General features: G+C 41.1%; 1 protein-coding gene across 4 annotated transcripts; it reads left to right on the forward strand.

Annotated features, from left to right (window-relative positions):
- Nucleotides 1-16,611: 16,611 nt before the first annotated feature.
- On the forward strand, nt 16,612-24,235 carry LOC308485578 (uncharacterized protein). 4 transcript variants are annotated; one of them, XM_081021438.1, is made up of 4 exons: nt 16,612-16,709; nt 18,899-18,954; nt 19,798-19,906; nt 23,951-24,235. In XM_081021438.1, exons 1-4 carry the CDS (start codon nt 16,621-16,623, stop codon nt 24,060-24,062), a joined length of 366 nt encoding a protein of 121 aa, XP_080877564.1. In that variant the 5' UTR covers nt 16,612-16,620; the 3' UTR covers nt 24,063-24,235. The 4 variants fall into 4 exon arrangements, 3 of the variants coding, with proteins under 3 accessions (XP_080877564.1, XP_080877566.1, XP_080877565.1); XM_081021440.1 differs by lacking the exon at nt 23,951-24,235 and adding an exon at nt 23,883-23,945; XM_081021439.1 differs by lacking the exon at nt 23,951-24,235 and adding an exon at nt 22,296-22,374.
- The last annotated feature ends 2,810 nt before the right edge of the window (nt 24,236-27,045 follow it).

Raw genomic sequence — 27,045 nt, forward strand, 5'->3', positions numbered from 1 at the left:
GGTTGAGCTAAAAGTTCCAAGCAGCCTGCACAGAGTGGCACAAAATCAAATTTTCCATCCTTGCCACCCATTTTGGGCCCTTGGGGCTGCTCTGCTGTTTGCTAAACTTGATGGTTCAGGGTCCAGATTAACATAAGGAAATCATTTTTGGGGGAAATAAGCCACCAGGAAAAGGGAAGAACCACAGGATCTTGGGAGCTTCTAGTCGTTCTACCTGAGCTGCGGCAATTCGCATCCAGCTGGCCCATGGTTACAGCAAATCTGTCATGGGGAGAATAACAGCTTCCATAGCATGCATCTCCAATTAATGTCTATTGGTTTTGGTTCAACTGGGATCTTTTCCTGATTAGCAAGATGCAATACAAACAGAAATGTGTTGTTTCTGGCTCCCATACTGAAAATCTGAGTCAGACCATAGTCTCAAGGAAAATTATAGGCTGAAGACTCATCATATACACACTCACTCAGGACTCCAAATGTGGTTAATTTGATCTGGGCACCATTGGATCTCATAGAATACCTGAGGGTACTTTGTAGCTGAACAAGAATTGACCATCTAGTCCAGGTATGAGAAACTGGCAGGTCGTTTGATTACAGCTCTCATCATCTCTCCCCATTGACTTTGCTGCTAGGGGCTGATGGGAACTAGAGTCCAACAACATTTGAAGGACCACACAGAATCCCTGTATCTTTTTCACTACAAATTCCTGGTATAAGGCATAATATATCCTAAAATGTCTCTTGCAGATACCAGCCCGGTCTTATATTCATATATAAGTAAACATAAAGTAAACCTAAGTAATCATTTGATTACAGCTCTCATCATCTCTCCCCATTGACTTTGCTGGTAGGGGCTGATGGGAACTAGAGTCCAACAACATTTGAAGGACCACACAGAATCCCTGTACCTTTTTCACTACAAATTCCTGGTATAAGGCATAATATATCCTAAAATGTCTCTTGCAGATACCAGCCCGGTCTTATATTCATATATAAGTAAACATAAAGTAAACCTAAGTAAACATAAAATAAGTAAGTAGGCCAGACCTCCCTTCTTCCCCCACCCTCCCCTGAATATCAGTAGGTGCATTTGTTTCACCAAAAAAATATAACATTAGTGAGGCAGTATCAGGAATGGAAAGACTTGTGTCCTTTGCTGCTAAGGCAAATATAACGAGCCAGGTAACCTATTATAGCAGCCAAATGGTAGGGCCAGACCTGAGTTATCATTTCCACATACTCTGCAAAAAGATATCTGAGCAGCCACAGCTGGTTTTCTGTTTCTGGCTAAGGAAAGCAGAGATTCAAAGCAAGTTCTCCACTCAACACTGCATGCACACTTTGTCAACAAGTTCAGGGAACTGGAGTGCGGGGAGGGAGAACTCTTGTTAACACAGAAAAAGGCAGCAAGCTGTATTTCAACACAGTGTTTTCCGCTTAGACCGGCAACGGTGTTAGGATATCAAAAACATTCAGAAGGGGTTTTCGTTGTCATTTTGTCAACGTTTGCACCAGGCATCACAAATTAAAGAGGGGAAATAATTTACTCTTTAAGTGGGCATTTAAGTGGAGATGGCAATGAACCATGCTGCCCAATTTCCTTGTCAACTTTAGAGCTATGGGGGTGTGATTTAAGGTACTTTTGGACATGCTTCAAGACAATCATAGCAACCTAGGCACAGTTAAGTATGCAGTCCTCTGCTTCACACATCTACACAGGCATCACTGGAATAAAAGAAGTTCCAGTGTTGTTGTTGTTAAAAAAGCAAGCCTTTCTCTTGCTGTGGCTTACAGAGAAGTTCATTTTTGCCAAATAGAGCACAGCCTGATAAATTTTCAAAAGTGCTTTCATATGCAATGCATACAGCCACACCTGATGCATGTTTGCTCAGAGGTCAACCCCATGCATTCAGTAAGGCCTATCCTATGTAGGCCTATGTAATGAGTTTAGTTATTTCAAAATGCAAAAAGACACTTTAATTTACTGCACTATTTAATTTTTTTGTGCTGGTAAAATAATACTGAGAGTTCGGCGTGTTATATGTGCCCATGCATTTGCTCTATGAGCATAGCACAGGGCAAGCACAAAATGTGACAGTACAGAAAACGGGAATCTCTTGCTTCTTACCCATGATGGAAATAATACAAGTGAACGAATATGACGAGTACAGTAGAAGGCACCATAGCTCAGTTGTACAGCGTGCTTGGTTCAGTCTCTAGCATCCACAGTTAAATGGCTTAAATGGCAAATGATTGGTAACACCTTTGCTGGCGACCCTTGAGGACTGCTGCCAGTTAGAGTGGACAATATAGGACTAGATGGAGCAATAGTATGACTCAGTATAAAGGAGTTTCATATACAACATGAATTTAATAAAGAATACTACAAGTTGGAGCAGAGTCCAAAGACTACAATACATCCAAAAAGCCCCAATTCTCTCAAGAAAGAATCCATCTGAAAGAGTAGTACATCATATCTAAGCTTAAGCATTTTATTATGCCCCTGGCTAAATTGAAATTGCTTGGCATAGTTCCATGAAAACGGTAAAGCCCATTTACAATTCCCATGACCCATTTAGTTGACTGGTCGAAAATTCAGTTCTTCGGGGCATCAGGCAAAAATCTGTTTTGGCAGTGTCACATGAAAGGGAGATTCTAGCGATCAAACATAAATACAAACAACCAAAGCTAAACAGTTGTGAAGTTACCATTTTTTTCTGTGACATATACTTAAGGATGTGTAGGAGCAGCGGTGTGGGGTCCTCCCTGTTCAGTATCCCAATCACTCAAACCAATTATTCCCATCCTTGGTTTTCTGCCCACCTCACTAAAAGTCAGCATTCAGTGGTCACTGAACATCCACGGTCCTCTCTTGGTTTGGATAAGTATAGCAATGCATTGCTAGTAATGAGCACGGTCCTGCTTTAGTTTTCATTCTGCATTTCAGTGCAAATATTTATAATGCTTTTGTTGGGGTCCATGGGTGGTTGGGTACCCAACAAAGCATTTTCATTAGTGAAAGGACAGGGGTAGCTTAGCAACTGTTATCTATGCTGTGGTAAATTCTAAGTTAGATTACTGCAATACATTATATGTAAGGCTGCCTCTAAAGATGGTTCAGAAACTTCAGCTGGTGCAGAATTTGGCAGCCAGGCTGCTCACCAAGACTGTTTGAGCATATTAGGTAAAAAGGTAAAGATAAAGGACCCCTGGATGGTTAAGTCCAGTCAAAGGCAACTATGGGGTGGGGTGCTTATCTCACTTTCAGGCTGAGGGAGCTGGCATTTGTCCACAGAAAGTTTTCCAGGTCATGCTTCTGGCTCAACGGAACACCATGACAGAAACCAGAGCACACTGAAATGCCGTTTACCGTCCTGCCGCAACGGTACCTATTTAACTACTTGCATTGACATGCTTTTGAACTGCTAGGTTGGCAGGAGCTGGGACAGAGCAACAGGAGCTCACTTCATCATGGGGATTCAAACCACCAACCTTCAGATCGGCAAGCCCCAAGAGGATCAGTGGTTTAGACCACAGCACCATCCGTGTTCCTGAGCATATTACATCAACCCTGGCCTGACTCCACTGGGTGCTGATTAGTTTCCAAACCCAACTCAAAGTGCTGCTTTTGACATAAAGTCTTAAATGGCTCAGGACTTCAATACCTCAAGGACTGCCTCTCTCCATATGAACCTACCCAGACCCTGTGATCATCATCTGAGCCCCTTCTTTGTGTGTTTCCTCCATGAGAGGCTCGGAGGGCAGCAACACAAGAACAGGCCCTTTTCTGCAGAGGTTCCCCAATTGTGGAATACTCTCCCCAGGGATGTTCAGCTGGTGTCCTTTTAGGTACCAGGCGAAAACTGGAGCAGATGGGGTGCATACACAAGGAGAGGGGAGGGAAGTCCTTGTGCTAATCTTTGCACTAATGGAACTATTTCATTGGATTCCCCACTCTAACTGTATGGAACTTTTTTTTAAGCAGAGGAACATATGTGCAATAGTAGCTGTAGGATTTAAGAGAGTTATTTCCTCTTATTTTTACTTGCTGTGTGTTGAAAGCTCAGCACTGGCCTTAGATCTGCTTAAGCAGCAAGCATTAATATATGTGTCACTTATTTCTGTTTTATGAATCAGGAGCAAATAAGCAAAGGCTAGAGATGGGTGGAGTAGGGTGATAATCCCACCACCACACACACACACACACACACACACACACACACACACACACAATTGGACACAGGTAAAACATATTTCTGCTTAAGCAGGGTATTACTGTAAATCAGATGAAATGTTGAAAATGTTTCTTCATTAAATGGTTATTGCATTTTCAGCTGTACACTTTTCTGCTAAGCGTTTTAGGTTAAAAATATGTTCTTTCTAATGCAGTGCAGTATGTTGCATTTTCTATCAGAAGACTTGCCAGATCTGCTTGTTTTGTTGACAGCTGTCAATCAGTATGTCTCACAGCTACCCTGCCATGTCAGCCATCAGCTAAACCACACTTTCCCAGGAACGTCTTACCATGGCATCTTGGTCCTGTTTTCAGATAAACAGATCCAATTTCTCAACAAACAGACTGCTACAGTCCTTTTGATAACAATGTAATAATTCAAAACAAATGATTCCAGGCTTTGATGATAGCACTTTTATGGGTCATGGAGAAATCCTCCCACCAACATCTGTTTGATTTTATCTACTTGAACTTTATCCTCCGGTTGAAGATTTATAAGCTGAAATCATCCCAGCCTATTAAAGTCAGACTAAAGTTAAAGCACCAACACAGAGAATGAAAGTGCATTTCACAGTCATCTACGTTTGGAAATTCTGTTTGAGGAAAAGATAGCAAAATGTTTTTTTGAGAGATGTATGCTTAACTGCACTGGAAAGGCTGCATTCTGCACAAAACCCAAGCAATACAAAGAGATTAAGAAATCCATTGCTTTACAGCAGGAGCAAGCTCTTTACCCTTCTTTAGAAAGGCACTGCAAAAAATTACAGATGTTGTTTACGTTCGAAGCCTGTTTTCTTAGGAAAACCCACGATGGGTGGTGAAAATTCACTCCAGATTTGCATTTTCCCTTGCTTTCCCCTTAAAATTTTCTCACATGCTGCAAATAAAGAGCATCAGAACATGTTTATTAGAGTCACTTGGTACTTATTAGCAGATCACACAGACAGGCTGGGATGTTTTCACTGGTGTGTGGAAACATTTTGCAAGCACAGAGCACCAAAATGCACAAATTTGTGAATATCGATTGTGTTGTGCTAAATTCAGACATGAATTGTCAGTCAAAGCCACCGCAAAAAGCTTCATATTTTTTTTCCCTTAGGGTCCTACTCGACATGAGAAGGAAGCAGAATTTCCTTAGAGAAGCTGCTTAGCTCTGACACAGCTTCTTAACCTGCAGACAGTTCCAGATACGTTATTAGAAGCATTTGCGAGTGAAGCAGGGAGCCAATTTTACAACATTTAACAGAAAATGCAGATGTGGTGCCCCTTGGAATCAACACAGATAGTTACTGTATATTTTTCCCAATGAACACTTTGTACATATTTTTTTAATTAAAAAAATCCCCACCAAATGGTGACTTTTCTTATCTTTTGGAAAGTATAGTAAATGCAAATGCTTAAAAGATTATTTGATGTATATGCTTTCCCTAAAAAGAAAAGCTTAGGTCTTGCCTCCTTCTCTCTCTTTCTTTGCATGCATAGACACTCTATATATGACTGTCAGATCTTTTTTGTATGAAACAACTCAAACTACTTTACACATGCTAAAGTTATTTTACTACTGTAGGAAGAGATGACCCCGGAGATTAGAGGATGCCCTTATCGCAGCTAATGTATACAACGCAACTGGAAATGATACTAGCACAGTTCAGAGTAAAGTGGCTTGAAAGAACATTGCATTGCTGCTCTGAAGCAGTGTGTGTGCGTGCGCGCACACACACACACACATTCAAACTAAAAAGCATTTAAGCTTTCAGATAAAAAGTTTAAACCGTAAGCAATGATAAGAGCTGAAAACAACAGTGCCAGTAAAACACAAATGCCAAAGAAAGCAAGTTCAAAAGTATCTAATGAACAAAGTGATCAGTTTCCGATAAAACAGCCCAAGACTTGCCTACTCAGCCCTCAAGATGAAGCTTGGATTTCTAAGCGCTGATCAGGTCATGCCCAGGCATATTTTTCGTCCAGTTTGCAAGACATTGTGTGGTCCTGACTTGAGACAATATGCTGCAATGTGTTTGCCACCTGCGCCACATGTGGCTTAGGACTTCTCCATGAATCATAGAATCATGGATATGTAGAGTTGGAAGGGACCCCAACGGTCATCTAGTCCAACCCCCTGCAATGCAGGAATCTCAATTAGATAATACATGACAGATGGCCATCTAGTATTTGTTTAAAAATCTCCGAGGAAGAAGAGTCCAACACCTCTCATGGGAGTCTGCTCCACTGCCAAACAGCTCTTACTGTCAAAGTTTTTTTTTCCTGCTGTTTAGTTGGAATCTCCTTTTTGTAACTTGAATCCATTGGTTTGGGTCCTTGCCTCCAGAACAGAAGAAAACAAGTTTGCTTCATCCTCCATGTGATAGTCCTTTAGATACTTGGAGATGGTTATCATATCTCCTCTCAATCTCCTCTTTCCCAGGCTAAACATACCCAACTCCCTCAACTTTTCCTTATGAGGCTTGGTTTCCAGACCTTTGGTCATCTTGGCTGCACTCCTTTGCACATATTCCAGCTTGTCAATATCCTTCTTATATTGTGGCACCCCAAACTGGATACAATATGTACTCCAATTGTGGTCTGACCAAGGCAAAATAGAGTGGTACTATGACTTCTCTTGAGCTGGACACTATACTTCTGTTGACGCAGCCTAGAGGAGCATTAGCAACAGTGCATCACACTGTCGACTCATGTTCAGTTTGTGGTCTACTAAGACCCCTAGATCCACTGGCAGTCCCCCGTCTTATATTTGTCCAGCTGGTTCTTCCTGCCTAAGTGTAGAACCTTACATTTGTCCCTATTCATTTTGTTAGTTTGGGCCCAGTTCTCCAATCTGCTAAGGCCATCTTGAATCCCCGATGTGTCTGAAGTTGATGGAAATGTTGCATGAAAAAATGCAATCGGAGGACAGTGATGAAGGATGGCACAACCAGATACCCTGTGGCAGCCCCAGCTGCTTTTGTACTCTTTACTAGCCTGCTTCAAGTGTTGTCTGTGTTGAGGGGGAGATGTCAGGGACTGAACCTGGGACCTTCTGCAATCTAACTAGATGCTCTGCAGCTGTTCCCAATTTTGTTATTCATTGGTAGAAAGCACATTGATTTCATCACATTTGTTGTTGTTACTGCTGTTATCACATATACTCACAGCCATGCATTCCTGTCTATCTATACTGTCTGCAGGGCTCTACCTATGTCTTGGCTTATATGATAGGTCATCTGCCATTCCTGCTTCACTCACAGTTGGCAGCACAGATCTCTATCCCATCTCTATCCCAAGGATCCCTGAAATCCTTTGTCACTATTGTCTTATAGGCAACTGTCATGGTGCCTGGTGAATCATTGCATTAATAGTATCAGTACCAACCCAACACAATTTGCTTCTCGAAGAAGACTCAAACAGCAGATCCCTCTGCCAAGCCAACACTTTAAGTAGTCTTGGTGCAATTCCTTCCTTCATTGGCACCCTCCCCCATGGAGGCCTGGCCCCGGATAATATGTTAATTTCCAATATGATCAAATCCCAGGAATAGTACAGCTTCCCTCAGCACTACCAGCAGATAATTTGAAACCTCAGTTTCCACACTTATGTTTAGCAGGATAAAGAGCTATGAAATTAAGATGCTCACCTGAAACAATCCCCTGAAATGTACACAAAATGCAGATTAAATTCTCTGAAAAGAAATTTGTTAAAGGGACATTTGTTTCTTGTTTGCTAAAAGCCTAAACATAGAGCATATAGGAATTTGAAAGCACCATCAAAATCAAAGGAACAGAACTGCTGTTTTGAAATAATTACTGTTGCAATCATGCTTCCTCACGCATTGAGGATTTGCTTTAAATCTGATACGACAGAGAAGCCTAATACTGTATCGAAATGAAATACACGCATAGGCAGAAAAATGGAGACACACACACCTTTTGAATACTATATATGACATTCACTCTATCATTATAATAAAACACTGTTTGTGAAAAATTGAGCTTTTAAAACAAAAAATAAGGATTAGAAATGGGATATAAAATCACTGGAACCCCAAATCATAATGGATCTGTAATGTTGTAAGAGAGTACATTTATACTCATAATGTGTGAATTTGTGGCAAAAATGCTTTACTAGCAGAAATTTTGGGTTGAAACTATAAAAACCATCTACACCCTTCTCTTTTACCATTTTTTGTAAGTCATAATTTAATCAGTCTGGAAAAATGACCACCCCAACTAACATGGATTAGGGTCACCATTTAAGCATGCACTGCAAAAGCGGGGATGTGTGTGAATCTAACCTTTACTTACTCTTCATCTCCTCTGACTGTGAATAGGATAGGATGCCTACAGTATGTAGAGTTGTCTGCAATACAAAAGAATCCTTATAGTGACAAGTAAGGACCTGGGTTCAAAAGTAGCTTCTGCATCGGATTTCACACTGCTTTCAAAACTTCTGCCAAGCCTGAAAAGCTGCTTCCCATGCTGTGAAACAGGGTGCTGGGGGGGGGGGTGTATGGGGCTGATGGTGGTGGCTGGGATACTGTTTAAACCAAAAGCTCCACAGGGCAAATAGAACAATTTGCTCAGTTCTATGGATTGCAGCACTTGAGCATGTGCTCTAAGGCATGTGGAGAGTTTACTCGCTCTGCAGTTCCTCTCGGCTGCAAGCATGTACATAGTATACACACACTATGTATATCTGGTCAAATATTACCCACTCATGAAAAGCAAGAGTTAAAATCCAATCAAAGTAAGGCAATGCAAGTCACATAGCAAGTCACTTAACATATGCCTAAACTGTTCCCCTGAAATCACTGAATTTAACTTTTGCCTTTGTTGGGGTCATGACCCCCCCCCCCCAATTTCATAATTCAAAAAAGATCAGAGAAGGAGCAGTTTGCCAGTTAAACACCAAAATGCTACTTAAACGTTCAGATTATTAGACTCAGATTTGAAACCAAATCTTCCGTCAGCTGTACTAGCAATGTATTTTCTGCCAAGTTGCTACGGGTGACAGAAATGCATGATGACAGCAATAAATAACTTTAATGGCTGTTGATAATATCACGCAAAGGCCAGTATCAAACAAATAGAGATATCATTTAGAGGTTTACCAGCTATTGCTGAACACGGTATGATATAGCATCTTGTCATCCAAGTACAGGAGCAATCTATACTCCTTTCAATATTGTGTATGCAAATATGAAGTAGATTGCTGAAGCCTGTCTTAGAACATCCTACCCAGAGCCAGCCCAATACATTTTGGTACCTGAGGTGAACCACAAGATGGCATCCCCCTCACCACCAAGGAAGAATAGTGAATGAAGATCTACATCAGGAACAAGGGTGGGGTGGGATAAAAATCTGCATTGAGATCCTGCCACCTGAGACAATCGCCTCACCTTGCCTCATGGGTTGGCCTGCCGCAGACTATTTCCTTCTCAAACAGCATTAAATGTCTGGTCTGATATTTTTGTACCCAAAAGGTTAAGAATCAAAACCAATCATTTTGCCATTGCATTTACACAAGACAACAAGATGTGGTATTCCCTTTTCTATTCTAGGAAGGCAGCTAAAAATGTTAACATTGAACAAGAGCTTCTTAATTATTATTTTTTTCAGTGCTTAGTAGCTCCCTGCTGTGCCCCTTCCATAAAAACTCCTTGAAGAAGGTAGTCCTTCTCTGAGAGGCTGCCATTCAAAGCAAGTTTGGTTTGTAAAGCAGTAATGTCAAGGTTGAACGTTTTCAGTTCACAGTCAATGGTGACCATCTTCTGTGATATGTTGACCTGCAGCAGGTTGGCAGGCAAGCCAGGACGCATGGTCCCGGCATTCCAGCTTCCTCAGCGCAAGGAGGTTTGTTTCTTTTCTTTGTTGCCTGGTGCAGTGATTCGGTTTGCTTGTTGAGTGATACTCTGAGCTCAAAGCAACCAGTGAAGCAGATGGACAGTGGCAGGTCCATATTGACTGTGGCACCTTATTGACTGTGGCACCTTATTGACTGGGGGCTGCCCAGCTTAAGACAAGCAGTAGCAGACCAGTGAGACACAATAATCTCTCCCACTGACAAAGGCAACCCGTAGTGCTCATACCTTACACCAATCAGGTTGAGCTTACAACTCATAACTGCTGCCTCCTGTGTTGTTGTTTTTCTCCATTAGCAGCACTGAAGTGACCTCTCCAGGGCGCAAGCCTGGGCAGTGTATATGAAAGTCCTGCAATGTTGACAAGATCCCCTTCTTGGCCTCACTGATGTAGTCCAAAGGAAAGCAAAACAATACATTTGGCTCCAGCTTGGCTGCAGGAGTTGCCGGAAGGTGTACAAGATGTCACCCAACCGTCTTAGGGACTGCACTCCAGATTTGTGTAGGACTGTCTCCTTTTCTTCTCCTGAAGATGTCCTGGAAGGCAGCAGAAAGAGGACAAGATTCCCTGCTCCAATTCCATGTATCAAAAGCTGACCAGACTGACAGCTGAATCTTACTTCAACACTCCTAGGCCAAGGTCTCTTCAGCCCCCTCAATAAAATATTTGACACACCCACCCAAGTTGATGGGCATTGCCATTCAAATGTTGTGTCACATGATCAATTATGAATAATGGGGCTTACCTCCCCCCCCCCCATATTTTATTCAAGTTGGCACTCCTGCTTTAACATTGGCAACAAGACAGTGTCCTCTACTGCAGTAGGCCATGAAGGACACACAAATTCCCTGCTTATCTCTGCCCCTCAGCATTCGTTCCCTGAGGTGGCCACTTCATTCTGGCTAATGATAGGGCCGGTCCTCAAAATCAGGTAGTCCAAACAGTGCAACATTCTGTGCCAATAGCTGCCCATGCATATGTGGAAGCTCACATCTACACCACACTTCTAATGTCAATTCAAAATAAGCCAAAAGCTGGTTCTGGGCACATTTGGTGTGCATTGTGGCTAGTTCTGTGGTACGGTAGGTGTCTTTGTGTACTTTTGTGACTGTTGTGCACCTGCAGGCTACAAAATCTGTATGGAGAAAGAGCCACAATGTGACTGCTTTGCTATTCAGTTCCTTGTAATCTATATTAAATTCACTGTGTGGCTAGGGCTGGCTGTTTGTTCTGTCAATCGCCCCTTAGACCAACATTGAAGTTGTTTATAGAATCTCTCAAGCAACTCTAACCATATTCAGCATACTCTCAGAATTTCCAACAGCCTTAACTGAAAACTGAAATATCCAGTGTTTCTCTTGGATGGATGAGGGAAGTCATATCTTAATCAATTAAAGTGAGCAGAGCAATTTATTAGACACAAGGTTACTGTTCTGGCTGAACGCTTTGCTTCAACTGGTGGGGTGAAGTATCAATCAAGAGTCCATAACAGAAATAAAAGATAGAGGGGGCATAGTATATTTGCCCTATTGTGCCCTGGATATTTCCAGCCTTGACTTGATCCTAAAGTGCTATTGGGAACCATTAACCAAGAAGATGATCATCAGGCAACAGACTAACAGTGTATTCCTGATAACACGGGCTCAGATGAATTTATTCAACATTTTCATGTCCTGGCACAAATAGATTCATAGCTAGAATAAACCAAAAAACAACAACACAGTCTAATTTCAGCAAAATAACAACTTTAATAAATTTAAGCAGAAATCCATGTTTAGGAAGACCAAAGGCATACCAAAGGATACCTCATCATTTTTTTCCTATTCAAAGCTTAATATCTTCCAGCAAATAACTTGCCTACAATACATTTTTGCACATTATCCAACTAGTATTTTTTCTCATCTAGAGCAGGGCAGCAGAGAATAGATGTAGTAGTAGCCTTGGGGGACCAATATTTTTTGCCAAACATTCTGCTACAAAGTGTTGTCCATAATTAAAATAGATAGTGTCATTCTGACTCCAAAGTTGTCAGTTTAACAGAAGCCTTGCCTACTTTGAAGCGCTGTGAGACTCAATTGTAAATGGGACAGAAACACAGGCTGTACTGAAAGACTACTGATTTTTAGTTACTTTTCTCATTGAACTATTTCCATTTCACCATGTCATTATAGAAACTTTTTAACCGAGAGCCAAGATCCACTCTTTTCCTCCTCTCTCCCAATCCCTTTTCCTTTTGTATAGTCTTTAGTTTGTAAGCCTGAGGGCAGAGGCTGTCTAATTACTGATCTTTCTAAGCCACTCCGGGAGCCTTTTTCAGCTGAGAAGTGGGGCAAAAAATGCTTCAGATAAATAAGAGATTGATCTCCCCTAGCCTACATACGTAAAAAGAAAGAGTACAAAAGGAAAGAAGGTTTAAATGGCGGGCAGCATATGCCATGATATGTAATAATTTAAAGGCATTGCCAGAAATAAAGGTACAAAAGATTGAGAGTAATATAAAATAAGAGACCCTTTAAAGCACTCCAATCAGCTGTGTGTATTAGCAGGAAAATGACTTGGGAAAATGACTTGAAGAGTTGTGGGTGCACAACAGATCAGGCATTTACATCTGCCTCTTTAACTCAAAATGTCACTTTCCTTCATCCACCATGTTATATGGACTTCCACTAGACTAAGCTAGGGAAATTTATCATAGTCAATGGTGCTGCTCTGTTTAAATGCATAGCCTTTCTGAAGTTAATCTACAATTATTGTCATGCTTTGGAATTTTGACACAAGCTTGGCCTTATACGAACAACATCTTCATATTTCATTGCACTGTGCAGAATGGTAAGCCTATCTATCTATCTATGAACTCCAGAGGCTGAAATCATAATACTTTCCTTTCCCTGAAAATCAAAGCTATTTATGGCGCTTGTTCAAGCGACCTTCTTAACCTTTTAACATATGTTTCAGAACTTTAAAAGACAAGCTTGCATATGTACCTGCTTGAATTTTGTTGCAAGGATAATTCTATTAAGAGGTTTCACACCTTGCGAGAGAATCAAATTACTCCCAACTACAGTCACAGATGAAGCTGTGTGGCTGTTGAGAGCAGCCGATCAGAAGTAAATAAAGATACAACATGGCAAATTATGCTGGCTCAATAACTACCCTCTATAAAAAGATCCTGAGTGCTCACTCTGCACCTGGTAAAGCTTCTAGTACATTGCTAAAGGATTTACAGCTATCAAGCATATGAGGTGGCAGTAGCTGGATCTGTTTCTCCACCATCCTGAGAAATCATGGCAGTATAGAAGACAGAATGTACATAGCCTATGTGGACAAAGACTTTAAGACTCTAAGAGTTCCGTAAAACAGTCTTCAGGTGATCAGGAATTGCCAACTTCTGCCATTTTTATTTATTTTTTAAAATCTTCCTTCTGTAACCATTAACTTCCAACCATACTCTGACCCAGACTTTAGCAGCCTATAGGGATGTATGAAGGCATCTATTTCCATCCTGATCCATGTCGCATGCAAACACTGTTTTTCTTCTGCAGCAGTTCAGCTACCAACAAAAGCTGTGCTATTCATCTCACTTTCCACTGTGACAGAACCTTAGAATCATATAATCCTAGAGTTGGAAGGGACCCCAGGTTCAACCCCCTGCAATGCAGGATTCTCAGCTAAAGCACCCACAACCTTGCATAATTAATTATTTGATTGTATGTAATTATTATGTGATTCCATACCATCCATTTCAATGCAAAGGAAACACAATACAAATGGGCGTGTGCGATTAGATAGCGTTAGTAGACTGAGGGCATCAATACTGTAGTGAATAGTGATTGTATTCACTGAACTGATTTCCATTCCGGACATGGAATAAATAAGCAAAAACTGGTGATTTCTACGCCTGTTTCTGTTGCAATTTCCCCAAGATCTCTCCAGATATTTTGGACTATGCTGCTGTGCTGGCTGAGACTGATGGGAGTTGTAGTCCAGAACTACTGGAGGGCCCAGGTTGGTCCCTCCAACCTGAGTCCCTCCAAACTGAGCCTTGCTAAATTTATTCCTTATTCATTGGCCCTTCGAATTTTTCCTCCAGTCTTTGACTTTGGCTTCTTCTCTCCACCTGCCATCATACAGCCTATGACCACAAGGGACCTGTGAGTTGTACTCTTAGAATATTATCACAATATGCCTTTCAAGAAAATGTGTTATGGTGTCCAAATGAAAGGACAACGTGGACAAAACTAAGAGGTTTCATAACAAATTATTCACATGAATGAAGAATAATTTATCAGCTTTCTGTTTGATAATTTTCCCCTTCAAAGCATCTCTCTAGATATGACAAACTTGTAGTAAAAAAAATCTAGACTATTAGAGAAGATTATTGAGAAAACTAAGGGCTTCTTTCCATGCAAGGTATCATTTAGAAAATATGTCTCCAGCAATTCTCAGTACGTTTTCGATCAATATTTCCAAATGCTGGATTTAATAAAGGACACCAAAGAGATATCTATTTTGCATAGGTAAAACACTTCTTGTGCACATTTCCACTAAGATTCTGGAGCTCTCGGATTATGTTTTGTAAATAAGTCAGTTTCCTAGCCAGAGATTAAGGTAAATTCTGCTAAGGACTAAAAGTTGACTTACAGCATTAAGAAGGATTAATGTTTAGCTGTGCCGAAGCTGAAGCACTAGGTTAGCATGTTTACGCAGCGCTGTAGATCACAATTAATCCAAAATTAGTATAAAAGATCAACAGCAACTGCTCTTGCATGCCAGCTTGGCTTAGTCCTAAAATCAAGACTTACTTCGGGGGCAATCTGTGTGCAAAGTTGCTGTATGCCTGTCCTAATAGGTTTAAAGCCATGCATTTTAAAAATTGAGCTTCCATGCCATGAAGAAATAAGAATGGAAGCCATCACACTAGATAGTGTCCTTGTTTTACCACTTGCGTTGCACACACACATTAGCAAGTGAACTGCCTGGTCACAATCAAGGCAACAAAACAAACACAATGTTGTGTGTGTGTGTGCCTGTGTGTGTGCATGCATGTGGGTAGTTTAACAGCTTTTGTTCATTTTTCTTTCATTTCTTATATATACATGCTTACTCAGAACAATATCCTACTAACTTCGGGGCTTTTTACACTCAAGTAATGATGCAAGGGGCTGGAACATTTTCCTAACAGTTCTAATAGATTAAGACTGATACATATTAATAACAGATATTAATAGGTTATTATTGTGGTGCTGGTTATTACTGTTATTATTATTAATTTGTTACCCACCTTTCACCATAAGGGCCCAGGGCAGGTTGAATCTAAAAAAGATAATACAATGCAGTAAAACAAATGGAACAACCCCACCCCAAATACTGTTTTCAAAATTCCTATTTTCAAAATACTAGCACAATCCAACAGGCAATTGTCAATGAGCCCAAAGTTCGCTTACATTTTCAGAAATTGTGTAGGTGCTGTCCAAGCGTGTGAGCCATATTCAGTGGGAACTGTGCATAATAAATTATTGGGTGACTGTGAGCACTCCTTCCTCCATCTGTCTCCTTCGTAGAAGACTTCCCACCATGAACCCCACAGCCTGCAAGGGACTACTAGCATGGAAATCAAGCAGGCTGATGGAAGTGGGATGGAGTAATACTGTATGTTCCTTCTCCACCATGGAATTCATGGTCACCTAGGGCTACCAAGAGAGTAACATATATTGGTAACATATGGAAAATTACTGGAGGAAACATCAGAAAGTTAGATCACATCCACCTCATACTTTAAAGCACTCATACCATTTTAACAGTCATGGCTTCCCTCAAAGAATCCTGGGAACTGCAGTTTTAAGTGTGTTGCAAATTATAGTTGTATGAGGGTTCTCCTAAAACCTTTTGGTACCCTTAAGGAACTTCAGTTCTCACGATTCTTTGGAGGAAACCATTACTGTTAAAATGGTATGAGTTCTTTAAATGTATTCCTAAATGTATGCCCATTAGGACAGCTGCCCTCAGATAGTGGGCACGATGATATACAAGTATATAAAATAAGGTGTGGTTTCTGTGTTAGGAAATGGGGGCGTATTCGTTTGTTTTGTTGTTTTTGTTACGTATTTTGTGTTTTTATCTTGTATTTTTATGCTGTGAACTGCCCTGAGATCTACAAATGAAGGGTGGTATACAAATTTAATTAATTAATTAAAGAGTAATAATAATAATAATAATAATAATAATAATAATAATAATACATAGTCTCTTCCCCTGGGGCTCAGAGTTATTTGTCTCTTTACACTGGAAGTCTGTACCTTCTCAGCTGCCATCCATATAGTTGCATATGAGGGGCTGCCTAGAAATCTTCTTCCACAGAAAATCTCCTTGCATGCCTCTTTGGTCTTATTACCTCAGCCAAGTACAAACACTGCCCTCTTTCAGAAGGCCACAACTTAACCCACTTGGTTGCCTAGGTTACCAGCTGGCCACCACCTGTTATGCCCTTTAATGTGACATTGCCCATTACACAACCTTTCCACAGAATTTGAAATGCTGGCGTGCCTTCCCACACCTGCCCACAGACATCGAGGGAAGGCGATAGGCCACATAAAGCCTCGAGTATATTTAAATGAGTTAAGGTAATTATTCATCGGTAATTATATTTTCAGTCCTCAAACAGTCCGTGAATTTTGATGTCATTTCCCTTTCATGAAAGCATGAGAACGCAAGTGCTCTGGATATCAGGCCTCACTCCCTTGTTGCAACAGGGTGCACTGTCAGTTACTCAGAAGTAACACAGAATACTATCAGATGGGACAGGCGGAAGATCTGATTAAAGGGTGTATTTGAAAGGTACAAATCTTGAGAACTTGTGTCCTAAACATGGAGGGTTTTCCCACCACCATGGCACCACCAGGTGCAGGGTATGATTGCATTTTTTAATGCTGGCAACAGTGTGGATAAGAGGGTGTAATCATGTAGATCCATACTTTGGAGACAGGCATTTGTAACAGCACAATGCTCACATTCACATCATATATTTAAAGTGCTATGAGACCACTTTAAACAGTCACGGGTTTTCCCCAAAGAATTCTGGGAGCTGCAGTTTGTTATGGGTGCTGAAAGCTGTTAGGAGTATTCCATTCCTCACACAGAGGTACAATTCTCAGAAAGGTTTTCCTTGTCAATCTCTCTTGACAGGGATCTGCGAGGGGGAATGGAATCTCCTTACAGCTCTCGGAAGCTTTAGCAAACCACAGCGCCCAGAATTCTTTGGGGGAAATGATGGGTGTTTAAAGTGGTATCATAGCGCTTTAAACGTATGGTGTGAGTTTGTCCAAAGTGCTGGGATTCATGGTTTTTGCATTACATTTAATTGGGGAAAGTGTGAGATGACGTTCAAGCATGGATATTGGAGGACTGTGTTTAAAAACCATGGGGACCCTTTGCACTACTGCATCCTTAAGCAAAGAGAGAGTCAGCGAGCTGCTCATCAGCAAAAGCTGTAGTCCCATCAGCAGGCTAAGCATGTCTCCCTAACAGTTGGTGAATAGTAGTTCCATCAGCAGTTCAGCCAGCAGGAGTCTCAAAGTAAAAGGAAAAGCACAGCTTTCCTTTTCCACTAGCCTCTGTCAGCAGCTGCTTCTTGTATCCCAAGACCGGCATACAAATCCTTGAAGGAAGATGGATTAACTAGGTACTTGCCAAAAGGAAGACCTATAGTTCCATCAGCAAGCTCAGATTTTAGTATATTTGGTTAAGGCCATCTCATATCCTTCAGTATCTTTGTCCTCAATAGTGCAATGCCATTTCTGACATATGAAATGGCTTCCAGGACCACACTGAATATTTTATTTTAATTGGAATTGTGCAAAAAAAACTCTTCTTACATTTTAATATTATGCTTCATTTTCCCTCAAAAAAAAACCACCTGACTTTTTTCAGTTCGTGTTTAGTATCCCCTTTGAAACATTAATTCATTTTTGTCAGTTAGGCTCAGTGGTGGAGCAACTTGCTTTGCATTTAATCTGCAGATAGCACTGGAAAAGATCTTCTGCCTGCAACTCTAGAGAGCCTGTTAGTATAGACAATATTGACCTAGATGGTCCAGTGGTCTGATTCAGCATATGACAGCTTCCTAGATTCCTAAACTGTCCCAGAGTGCTCATCAGGAAAGCCTACCTCAACATTCCTCCCCAGCCCTTTGGGTGGTGTTGCTAGTTGTGACAACGATAGAAATCAAACAACCAGTTCGACCAAATTCCACTGCAACATCCCCAGTCCTTTGGCTTCTCTCCCTTGGCTTGGTGCTCCATCCCAGGGTATGCATGGAACAAAATTGCCATAGCTCCACGATTGATGAACATAATTCCTTAAAGCATGAAGCCCTTAGAGATCTAAATTGGTTCAATGTATTTCCATTTAAGTGAATCTGAAAGCAGTTTACAATCAAAAAGCAAGAACAGCAGCAATAGACATCACAATAGAGCATCACAGCTATAGTACAAGTGATCCCAGTAGGTACACTGTATTTATTGTATTATTTTACAGTTTGTAGGAAACTGCTCTGAAATTACTTTGATGTGATAAAGTCTACACACACTTTAGAAACACATTCTTCCCCTGTTTGTTTCTGAAAGTGAACTAAGCACTTGCACTGCTGCCTCTGTCTACAAGACACTTAGCTGCTTTTTGGTGCTATGAGTTTTATTATGTGTTGATTAGTGTGTCGTTTTAGTAACCATCTTGTTAGGCTGGCAATTCTTCCGTCAGCATGGTAATTTAGATTGAGCTAATTCCATGCCCTCTGGCAATCTCGTCTCAGCAGCTCTGGCCAGACTGTGCAATCATTTGAAGCGGACACTCGGAGCAACATATTTTTAGGTACAGGCTTTTGACTGATTAACATTCTACGGCCTTTTAAATGTGTTTGTGGGAGAGGGGTTATTGGTTTGTTTTGTTTTATTAGGTATTTTGTGTTCTCATCTTGTATTTCTATGTTGTGAACCACACTGAGGTCCATTTCTGAGGATCTTATGGTGGTTCCCTCACTGCAAAAAGTAAAGTTACAGGGAACCAGGCAGAGGGCCTTCTCAGCAGTGGCACCCTCCCTGTGGAATGCCCTCCCATCAGATGTCAGGGAGATAAAGAATTACACAACGGAAGGGAAGTTTTTAATGTCTGACTTTGGGGGGGGGGGTCTGGAAGCATGCCTGGGGAAACCCAGCCAGACGGGTGGGGTATAAACAATAAAATTATTATTATCATCGTCATCATCTTTGGATGAAGGGCAGTATACAAATAAAATAAATAAATAAATAAATAAATAAATAAATAAAGTACATATGAGACTTAAGGAGGATGCTCTGTGCAGGCCCACCTTTGCACCCCACCTGCTCTAAATGATCTCTTCCATCAGGTGTGCCCAACCTGTAGCCCTCAACAAGTGGTTGGTCTATAGTTCCCATCATTCTTAACCATTGGCCATGATGGTTGGCGCTTATGGAGGTTGGAGTCCAGCAACAGCTAAGAGCCACTCTTATTTTATACAAATAGGTAGTGAGTCAAGTAGTAGCAAACCAAAGGCTCCTCAGATTCCACCCCAGCCCACAATGCACCTCAACTGAGGCATGAAGCAGGACTTGGTAGGGTCGATGGCAGGCAGAAGAGCATTCATCAAAGCCAGGAATCAAAGGATTCAGCTTCAAAACGTGCTTTCTGTTCCAGGACCTCAGACGAAACAGCCTGGACCTGGACTTGCCTGGAACGAAGTGGAGTCTTACCAGATGGAAATATTTCTTGAATCTTCTAATGATCAAGGTGTCTCCCCTGCCAGGTAAGTATTCCTTTCCCAAATCTTCTAGTGGTCTAGCAAAAGGACCAGCATATCCAAGCATATCTAGGAAGCTAAAAGAAATATACACAGTTAAATGGGAAGCACTATTAGAACAAGCTATTATCTCCCAGATGACAACTTGAGGTCTGTCACCACAGCATTATCTTTACATTTCAATATAATAAAAAAATGTGGCATTCTGATCTCGCCCCTGCAAGGTTGTCTATAACCAGAGTTTCAATTAATGCTGGAGGACATGTGATGAAGTTGGTGGGCATGCTCTTTCATCCAAGATTTCCAGATGCAAAATTGTCAAAAATAAAATATAACACAGGATGTGTGGGGTGTTTATCATCTCTCAACAACCACAACCAACCCCATAACATCTGGCGTTTACCAGTTTCCAGATCACAAAGTATGACTTCTAGGTTAGGTTTGAACTCTAGCACTTCACACCATTTCTTTTTGTAACATTTATTCTGAAGACAAGGTCTGTCCCATTGTCCCTTTTTATAAGAGAGACTTCTGTTATGCCACTAAAAGGCACAATCTCTGACAAACTAAAAACTTAACATATGCCATCATTTATATACAAAACCGGAAGAGTAAAGCTAAGCCCTAGAACATGGTAAAGGTGGCTGTAAAATGCCTTTTCCCTAACCCTGTGTAATCAACCATATCTCACCCTTCAAAAATGTTGATGGTGGGTTTACAATGCATAAAAACTAAATGCAATTAATATTGATAAAGGTAAAGGGACCCCTGTCGTGACCGACTCTGGGGTTGCGGCGCTCATCTTGCTTTATTGGCCGAGGGAGCTGGCGTACAGCTTCCGGGTCATGTGGCCAGCATGACTAAGCTGCTTCTGGCGAACCAGAGCAGCACACAGAGACGCCATTTACCTTCCCGCTGAAGTGGTACCTATTTATCTACTTGCACTTTGACGTGCTTTTGAACTGCTAGGTTGGCAGGAGCAGGGACCGAGCAATGGGAGCTCACCCCATCACGGGGATTCGAACCGCCAACCTTCTGATCAGCAAGTCCTAGGCTCTGTGGTTTAACCCAGAGCGCCAAATGGTCAAAAATTTAAACAGGAGAGTGCATCAAGACCTGCATTTCAGTAGGAAATAAAAATGTTAAACGGCTTGGGGGAAAAAGTTTTTCAAACAGAGGAAGTGTCAGAGGAAACTCTGGGGAGCCACCACTGAGAAGACCCTCCTGCATGTCGTCACATGCCTTGCAACAAATGACAGGGACATCTGAAGGAGGTCCTCCAAATATCTGTACCTCCAAGAGTACAGTTAATGTACCCTTGCCTTTACATGTAAGCATATACGTGGGTTCAGAGTGATTGACTCTGAATGTGGGACTGGGCCGTCAATCTCGCACTTCTTCTTTTTAGAAATAAAGCCCTGACCTATTAGAAATGGAGAAGATAAATACAATGGAAAGTGACCATATTTCTAAAAAGTGCTTAAGTCTGTAATCTAATGCAAAGTTGCCTAGGAGTAAGTCTTACTACAACTTACTTCAGAGTAGACAAGTGCCATGTGTTGCATTCATCTTTTCAGGAATCATCACATCTTGGTGGGTTTGTAATGAGATATTTAGTCTCTTCCTCATTCCCTGCCCCAACAAAACTAAAAAGCAGATTTTTCCAGTTGCGGGTAAATGTTATAACTAGTGCATTAATTCAAGACCTTTTCCCTGGTGTCCTTATCAGCTTAAAAAGGAATGAAAGGAAGCAGGTACTAAAACAAGGAGACATTGTGTCTTGAATGAACACTGCTAAGTGGATTTCTTTTTTACACAAAGCAGAAAAACATCTTCTTAGTTGTCATGAGCAGCACATCCAAACCAGCCTTAATTACATACAGGTGATGGGAATTTGTCTAATGTTTTATGGTGAATCGTTGATGAGGCCTGCAGAAGGGAAATTTGTAGAAATAAAATCACCTTGACAGTAAAGCGCTAGGGTCAAAAAGCAAAGTAGAGTCTGTGTTCTCAGCTTTAATAAAAACAGTATGACCTGTCATCAACGCAGCATTTTTACACACTTGGACAATGCACTTTGGGAACTCCTGCTGGGTTTCATTTGATTTTCACTGAGGCCAACAAAGCATTGCTTATTGCTGGTAATTCATTATGACAGCAGAAAAGCTATAAAAATACACATGTGAGTCCCTTGTAAATAAACAGAATGCCCTGTGATATTTTTTCTATAAATACAAAAGATAACATATGAATATCAAATCAAGAGAATGTGGCATCCTTTTGGGGGGGGGGGATCATAGACTTAAAAAGAAAATATTTCTGTTCACAAAGAAACAAGGGGTTTTGTTTGTTGTACATGAACTTCTTTTAAATCTTTTTTTTACCATTATTATAGAAGAAAGTTACAAAAAGAGAGAGCTGTAGCTAGAATTATTTGAATGTTTAGGAAACCTATATAGAAGAGACATTGCCCATGCCATCCCATATGTCTACTCAGAAGAAAATGAATTATTCCCCAATAAATGAGTGCAGGATTGCAGCTTGATAGCCAAAGATAAAATGTAAGTCAATGATAATCAATATGATGCCCTCCAGATGTTGCTGGATTCAAGCACCCATCAGCCCCAGTCAGCCAAGGATGATGGGAGTTATAGTACATCAACATCTGAAGGGCATCTCATTGGATACCTGTGGTGTAACTAATAACTAAAATCATATATTAAGATTGCAATTCTAACACATTTACCAGGGACTTACTTTTAAATAAATAGGGATAGGGTTGTGATGCTCAGGTGGAATCCTAAACATACTTACTTGGCAGTAAGCTCCATTGAACACAGTCAAACTTACTTTAAAGTACACGTTGTCAACCTGTCCGGGAGGGTGGCATAACAAGCAGACATGTTCTGAACATCTGGATATATTAAGTTAGGCATCTCCCTGGTGCAATAAAATCATCAAAGTGATATGCAAGTCAATTCCCCTATTTCATTAAGGGTTACTATGAATAAACAAAAATACAATGTGAGGAGGATTCTAGGGTTTGTTAGGCTGTAGTGAGCCCCTGTTACCACCACCCTTTTATTGTTGACCTGACTGACTGCACACACCCCATTTTAATTATCTTTATTGAAGTTTTCAGCAGAAAATTAATTAAACTTAATAAGAACAAACAACAAATAAATACAAACCACAATCCAACCACTCAGTAATCAGTCTGTATCATTGGGTAGATTTGCTTCACAAAATATTCAGCTCAACAGAGGCCATGGAAATTAAAAATATGACAAAAACTAAAGAGAAATTAAAAGGAGGGCATTGTATGTATTTTCAGCAAAAGAGCATAGCAGAAGATCTATTCTGTACCTGTAAGTACAAGGAAATACGTTTATAGTCCTGTTTTCTAGAAAAGAGGAGCAGTTCCCTTCACAAACCTGGCAAATCAACTTGGGCATAATCAAGTTACCTCGTGCCTCAGACATCTATTATTCAGGGGTTTGGGATTTCATGCTGCTCCCATTTGTCTATCCAGCTGTGCAGGAGGGCCACTGTTACAATGCCCCCCTCCCACACATAGCACATCAGTGCTCCAGGACTGTGTTTTTGTAGGCACATCCTGCACTGGCCGCCCCAGAGGATCAGGATCTTGGTTCTTAGAAGTTACAGTCTAGAATTAGCTATATTTGGAGCAACCTCCAACAGGCCCAGCCCTACTATTAGGCAGAAGGAGCAGGTGACTAGGAGACAATAAGCCGTTCCCTACGAGTCCCCCTGGCCAATCCTCCTGAGCTTTCCCCAGCTGTTTCCTTGAGCCAGATGTGGGGAACCTTGTTCATCCAGAGTGCCAAATTCTCTTGTGCGCAACCTTATGGGGGCTGTGCATCAGTGGTGGATGGGGCCAGAGACAAAAGTGCGTGGTCATTACAAAGCAACATGCATATCCAAAGTGCCTGTAACTGGTATACATGTATGGTCAATACAGGTTTCAGATTTTTCATGGCTGATCAAAAGAAAGAAGGAAAACCTCTGCCGTATTCTTTTGTTGTTCAGGATAAAGGACACTCTCACATACAAGACGGCCATGGACAATAAAGGTGAACTCTGCCATCAAGGGAATAACCCTGGGACCTATAAATCGCTTTTGCTTTGCTTTGCTTTTTAAGGAAAATGTTCCCTCAATAAATCACCATCCAAATAGGGACAATTGCTTTTCTTTCCATTCTTCAGAAAGGGGGGGAAATGATCATGCTTTTTAGCTGTCAGAACACACCAGCCAAGTAATTCATAAGGTGTTACATTTACACACATAAAATGAAATGAAAAACAGCTCAGGAGAGCGACCTCTGGCTTTGCCAAAAGCTGCAGCTAGTGTACTGGAGGGCAAGGTAAGCTCCATCTTACTAGCCAAATAAATTCAAAACAGCAAGTCCTGTAGCAGCACTGTCACGGTTGAGTACGTAACATTCACAGATCATACACTGGCATGTCCATCAGAAACTGCCCAAAAGAATACAAAAATCTCTGGCACGTGAGCATATGTTAGTGGAAACAACACCCACTAAGATCAACAGGTATTATTGCCAGGAGATGTTCTGAAGACACATGCAGCCACCATCTTAAAAGGGCTGGATCTTGTCAGTGCCTGAATGGGCGACTCTCTGAAAACTTTGTGCATAGGTTCAATGTGGAGAAAATATGGGGCATAAATGTAATATTTGTAAAAATACTATTTTTCACACACACACACACACACACACACACACACACAATGCCCCCCCAATGCATGAGCTTATTAGATGCCATTTTAATCCTGCAAAACTGATGACAAGATTCCCCCCCCCCCATCATTATGGCCAGCAGGAGCAGACATGGCTGCAGATGTACAGAGAACCTATGAGAATCAATGGGAGTTACTCCTGTCTAAATATGTAGAAGACTGGGCCGTCATTGTTCCCAATTTGTGCTGAAAATAAAATATTATATTCTTAAAATATTATAATTTTATAATAATATAATAAAAATGCATATATTTCAATTTCCTTCTCATATCTGTTGTAAACATGGCAATGCTTTTCTTAAAATTTTGAAACAATAAAAAAAGCCTTAAAAAGAAAAGCATAAGCCTCATTTCTCTCAATGGAGCTCACCCCTGAGTATAAATATGCCTACTGTTGAACAGTTAATGGCTCAAAGATGCCCAGCAGATCTCCATATCTGTAAACATATGTTGAATGAGAGTCAAGCATCAAAACATAAGGATTCCGATTTGTAAAAGCCATATTGGTATTATATCACTTGATGTACATGTGTGACTTCTTAAGTGTTGTGTGTCAAACAATCCTTTGCTGACACACACAGAGGAAGTGGATTTTCCACAGAGGAGACACTCTGCTGCAACTCTTCCAAAGCAGCTATCTTAAAAGTTTACTTTCACATGGGTTTTCACTTTTTGACCTGCTCTTGACCTGGGTAATACTGGCAGACCTGTGAGTTTAAGAAGGCCTGGGATCTATTAAAAGAGTAGTAGCTTGACTTTTACTGAGTAGCATGCTGATGGTTTAAAGTAAATGTTATGGTTTGTCACAGGAACCAATTTGGTTACCGTTTGTTCTTCCTGCCCCTGCCTGCTGATATTTTCTCAAGTGTTTTTCATTCTTTAAATTCTACAAAGAAATCTGCATGCTGTTATTTTAAACTTCTGCATCTCTCTGTTGAGCGGTTCAGTTCTAAACACAAGGCGGTGCACCCAAAGTTTAATCAAAAGTGCTGTTTGGCAGAACTTGAACCCAAAGAGAGCTAACTTTGAGGTCATCTCTTTCCAAACACCCGACAGATCTTGCAAAGGTCTGGCTCAACCTAATTTCTGAAATCCTAAACTGTCTACAAATCATGGGATGCGTCTCCCTGCAAGGCACTCACACTGACAACGATGGTCAATGCAAAATGCTTCATGGAGATTACAAGTAGATTAGATTCATTAGTTCTCCGGTCTCATGCTTCAGGCCTTTTTGTCTTTAGATGTCTTTACAAGTGACACGTAAATACATTTATTTTATTTTTATTGCAACTTTAATACAAATGGAATACATACACCAATCGGAAGCCACAGAAGCCCCATCAGATGCTTGGGTTCCAAATAAGATTCGCAAACCAGAACAGTCACTTCCGGGTTTGCGTAGTTCAGGAGTCAAAATGTCCAAGGCATCCAAGGTATGACTGTTTATAGCAGAAATGCCAGGCTGAAGAATTTTTCAAGACTGAGCTTTACAGTGGACGCTTGGGTTGCGAACATGATCCTTGTGGGAAGCACGTTCGCAACCTGCAGCGTTCACAACCCACAGAAGCGCATCTGTGCACGCACAGATTGCGATTTGGCACTTCTGCGCATGCGCAAAGCGCGATTTAGCGCTTCTGCGCATGCACGACTACCAAAACCAGGAAGTAACCCATTCCAGTACTTCCGGGTTTTGGCAGTCCGTAACCCGAAAAAAACGCAACCTGAAGCGTCTGTAACCCGAGGGATGACTGTATAGCTTCAATCCTTAGACTACCTGCCCCACTCCTTATGTCATATATGACATCACATCTGACATCATATCTGGCCAAAACCGCCTAATTGGGCCTATCCAACTTAGTTGAGATTCCTGCATTACAGGGGGGTAGACTAAATGACCTTTGGGATTTCTTCCACCTCTACGATTCAATGATCCTATGATTCCTGGACAGTTGTACAAGTGAGTCCTGGTGTAGAGAGGAAGCAAATGGGTAATGGTGATAGTAGCAAAGAGGTGAGGTCACTCAGATATGATGTCTTCCTGAGGGCACATTTCCCAAGGGTCCCCAAACCTGAAGCTGGCATTGATCACTTATCTATATAAATTCCTCTGAAAAGGTGTCATATCAAAGGGAGAGCACCTGTCAATAATTTTCTATGGGTGCTCAGAAACTGTGAGGAGAAATATTTTGTCAAAGATCATATGGGCAGAACTCTGTGGTATTCAGGAACTAATCCCATGGTTTCATCATTTGGATCTGTGAAGATAAGAAATCATATGGGAGAGAAAGTATATTTTTGTGTATCTTCATGAGAAACAGCAAACATATCACCATGTTTGTGGTGTCATGTTTACACTACTTGTCTAGCA

Source organism: Podarcis pityusensis, assembly GCF_964106645.2.
Source record: "Podarcis pityusensis genome assembly, chromosome: 9".
Classification (NCBI taxonomy): domain Eukaryota; kingdom Metazoa; phylum Chordata; class Lepidosauria; order Squamata; family Lacertidae; genus Podarcis; species Podarcis pityusensis.